Source organism: Malaclemys terrapin, chromosome 8 (genome assembly GCF_027887155.1).
Source record: "Malaclemys terrapin pileata isolate rMalTer1 chromosome 8, rMalTer1.hap1, whole genome shotgun sequence".
NCBI classification, from domain to species: domain Eukaryota; kingdom Metazoa; phylum Chordata; order Testudines; family Emydidae; genus Malaclemys; species Malaclemys terrapin.
The window spans coordinates 40,629,593-40,633,474 of NC_071512.1; the positions used below are offsets into that span (position 1 = coordinate 40,629,593).

Here is a 3,882-nt window from a genome sequence, read left to right on the forward strand (position 1 = left end):
ATCATAGATGGCTTCGCAGCGATGGGATTCCCAAACTGCGGTGGGGCCATAGATGGAACTCACATCCCTATCCTGGCACCGGACCACCAGGCCAGCCAGTACATTAACCGAAAGGGCTACTTTTCCATGGTGCTGCAAGCACTGGTGGACCACAGGGGACGTTTTACCAACATCTACGTGGGATGGCCGGGCAAGGTTCATGACGCTCGTGTTTTCAGGAACTCTGGTCTGTTTAGACGGCTGCAGCAAGGTATTTACTTCCCGGACCACAAAATAACTGTTGGGGATGTGGAGATGCCTATAGTCATCCTCGGGGACCCAGCCTACCTGCTAATGCCCTGGCTCATGAAGCCCTATACTGGCGCCCTGGACACTGAAAAAGAACTCTTCAACTACCGGCTGAGCAAGTGCAGAATGGTGGTGGAGTGTGCTTTTGGCCGTCTCAAGGGGAGATGGAGAAGCTTACTGACTCGCTGTGATCTCAGCGAAACCAATATCCCCATTGTTATAGCAGCTTGCTGTGTGCTCCACAATCTCTGTGAGAGCAAGGGGGAGACCTTTATGGCGGGGTGGGAGGTTGAGGAAAATAGCCTGGCTGCTGATTACGCACAGCCAGACAGCCGGGCGATTAGAAGAGACCAGCGGGAAGCGCTGTGCATCCGGGACGCTTTGAAAGCTAAGTTCCTGAGTGAGCAGGGTAACCTGTGACTTTAAAGTTTGTGTACAGAGAAGCTGAACCCAGTTAATGTTGACTATCCTATCCAGTTACATACCCCCTTCACCCCCCTTCCAACACACGTTTCGAAATAAAAATAGTTCTACTTTGTTAATGCACACCGTTTTCTTTAATACTGTTTTCGCGGGAATTTTTTAAAACTGGGACGCAGACTGTGGTGCGGAGCGGGTGTAGTGTAGTGACGCGAATGAAGCTTCTAAACTCAAGGATTGACAGGCTCCGCTGCGGTGGGATGGTTGTTTCAACGGAGCCTGTCACCCCTCCTGATCGGGACTGTGTGTATGGGGGGGCTATGTGACTTTGTGGCAGGGGGAGGACGGTTACAGATCCCCTGCTGCGTGGCTCTGTGATCCTGCATAAGGACCGCCGCTTAAGATCTGTAACTGCCCTCCCCCGCCACAAAGTCACAGAGCAACCCACCCCCCACCACATAACATGAAAACCACCTCCCAGACTAACCAGGGTAACTAGTCACTGCATCACTGCACTGTGTATGTGCCCTGCTGCTGTACCTGCCCCCGCCTATGTACCCTGCCAAAGGTGACTGTCCTGTCCAATTACCAACCCCCTTTCCCCTCCTCCTCCAAAAGAACATGATTGAAACAGTAGTTAACAGAAACGTATTTTTTATTATCAACTACACATGGAACTGGGAGGTGAAACTTGGACTGGGGCTTGTGTCAGGCGGGAAGGAAAGAACTTTTCAAATTTTGGGGAATGAGAGCCTTCTGCTACTAGAGCTCTCTGCAGGGGTGGAGTGAGAGTTAGCACGGACTCTGCCGCCTCTCCTTCTTTGCACTTTGGGTGAGGTGGGTATGGGACTTGGTGGCGGGGGAGGGCGGTTAGAGATAGACTGCAGCGGGGCTCTGTCCTCCTGCCTCCGTTCCTGCAGAACATCCACAAGGTGCTGGAGCGTGTCTGTTTGCTCCCTCAGTAGTCCAAGCAGCATTTGAGTCGCCTGCTGGTCTTCCTGCCACCACCTCTCCTCCCGATCCATGTTTGCTTGGTGCATTTGGGTCAAGTTCTCCCGCCACTGGGTCTGCTGTGCTGCCTGGGCTCGGGAACAGGCCATAAGCTCCGAGAACATGTCCTCCCGTGTCCTCTTCTTCCTACGCCTAATCTGCGCTAGCCTCTGGGAGTGTGATGCCAGGCTAGGTTGTGAGACAGTCGCACAGTGATGCATTTTTCATTCCTCAGAAAGATAAATGTAGTTGTGAACAAAGAACATAGTCTTTCTCTGTGAACAAGACCATGCACAGCACCTATCACATGCGCACTCAGCACAAGGTCAAATTCTCGGCCTTCGCATTCAGTGCCTGGGGTCTTGCACAGCACATTTGAGAAGCAGCATAACGGAATTTCTGTTGCAGGCAGACATGGTAAGCCGTAGACTTGTGGCAATTTAAAACTTTTATATTACCACTGGCCTCATTTCACATTTAAAGCAATGTCAGTCCCTGCTGCCAGCAATCCGGCAAGCGGGAACTCTGCCCCTGTCCCACCCCCTCGCGGCTGTCCCCGGGAACGATCCCTTTCGGCTGCCCCTCTCCCACCTCCACCGCGTGGCTGCAAACCAGCGGTTACAGTTCTGTAAAGGAACGGGCAAGCAGTCCCAACACTAACATTCCCCTCCTAATTCAAAGCAGGTCACCATGAGCGACATCACCCTGATGAGGATCTCTGAGAGCGAGAAAGAGAGAATGCTCCGGGAAAGCCTCCAAAGACCAGGGCCATATGCCGCCCTGCTGTGCAGAGCAATGATTCCCGAGTACTTGATAGTCTCGTGGCGCGGCAACGTGTCATACTTCGGAGGACCCAATAAGGCCGCTCTCCCCAGGAACCTCATGCAACGGCTTTCCAATTACCTCCAGGAGAGCTTCATCGAGATGTCCCAGGAGGATTACTGCTCTATCCCCGGACATATAGACCGCATTTTACTGTAGCTGCAGTAGCAGGGACTAAACAGTAGAGCGGCTTGGGCAGGACAATCACGGAAAACCGGACATTGCTAGATTTTTTTTCAAAACTTGCACTGCCCATGACTGAACCGTTAAGCGCCTAGGGCAAAGTAATCATGAACAACCCATTCTTTTAATTGTTAATATTCCTGTTCTGTTAAAAATAAATGTTTAGATGTTTACAACACTTACTGGCTGATCCTTCCCCAGATTCTGTGTCCGGGGTAACGGCTGGGGACGCTTGGTAGGGGATCTCTGTAAGGGTGATGAAGAGATCCTGGCTGTCGGGGAAATCAGCGTTGTGAGCGCTGCCGACTGCCTCGCCCTCCTCATCTCCTTCCTCATCTTCCCCGTCCCCTAACATGTCCGAGGAACCGGCCGTGGACACTATCCCATCCTCAGAGTCCACGGTCAGTGGTGGGGTAGTGGTGGCGGCCGCACCGAGGATGGAATGCAGTGCCTCGTAGAAACGGGATGTCTGGGGATGGGATCCGGAGCGTCCGTTTGCCTCTTTGGTCTTCTGGTAGCCTTGTCTCAGCTCCTTGATTTTCACGCGGCACTGCGTTGCATCCCGGCTGTATCCTCTCTCTGACATGTCTTTAGAGATCTTCTCATAGATCTTTGCATTCCGTTTCTTGGAGCGCAGCTCAGAAAGCACGGACTCATCGCCCCACACAGCGATGAGATCCAAGACTTCCCGATCAGTCCATGCTGGGGCCCTCTTTCTATTCACAGACTGCACGGCCATCACTGCTGGAGAGCTCTGCATCGTTGCCAGTGCTGCTGTGCTCGCCACGATGTCCAGACAGGAAATGAGATTCAAACTGGCCAGACAGGAAAAGGAATTCAAATTCAAATTTTCCCGGGGCTTTTCCTGTGTGGCTGGTCAGAGCATCTGAGCTCGTACTGCTGTCCAGAGCGTCAACAGAGTGGTGCACTGTGGGATAGCTCCCGGAGCTATTAGCGTCGATTTCCATCCACACCTAGCCTAATTCGACATGGCCATGTCGAATTTAGTGCTACTCCCCTCGTCGGGGAGGAGTACAGAAGTCGAATTAAAGAGACCTCTATGTCAAACTAAATAGCATCGCAGTGTGGACGGGTGCAGGGTTAATTCGATGTAACGGCGCTAACTTCGACATAAACGCCTAGTGTAGACCAGGCCTTAGTTTGATGCAAGCTGAGGTG

The 3,882-nt window shown here is 52.4% G+C and overlaps 1 protein-coding gene across 1 annotated transcript; it reads right to left on the reverse strand.

Annotated features, from left to right (window-relative positions):
• Nucleotides 1–2,479: 2,479 nt before the first annotated feature.
• Nucleotides 2,480–3,550, reverse strand: LOC128842428 (myb/SANT-like DNA-binding domain-containing protein 2). Its single transcript, XM_054038428.1, has 2 exons — nt 2,887–3,550; nt 2,480–2,679 (listed from the first exon to the last, which is right to left on the reverse strand). Exons 1-2 carry the CDS (start codon nt 3,461–3,463, stop codon nt 2,645–2,647), a joined length of 612 nt encoding a protein of 203 aa, XP_053894403.1. The 5' UTR covers nt 3,464–3,550; the 3' UTR covers nt 2,480–2,644.
• Nucleotides 3,551–3,882: the final 332 nt, after the last annotated feature.

Coding starts and splice junctions, on each gene's coding strand:
- LOC128842428 (XM_054038428.1), bottom strand. CDS start 3,463: ATGCAGAGCTCTCCAGCAGTGATGGCCGTGCAGTCTGTGAATAGAAAG. Junction 2,680..2,886: donor ATCTGGGGAAGGATCAGCCA/GTAAGTGTTGTA, acceptor CTGCTACTGCAG/CTACAGTAAAATGCGGTCTA.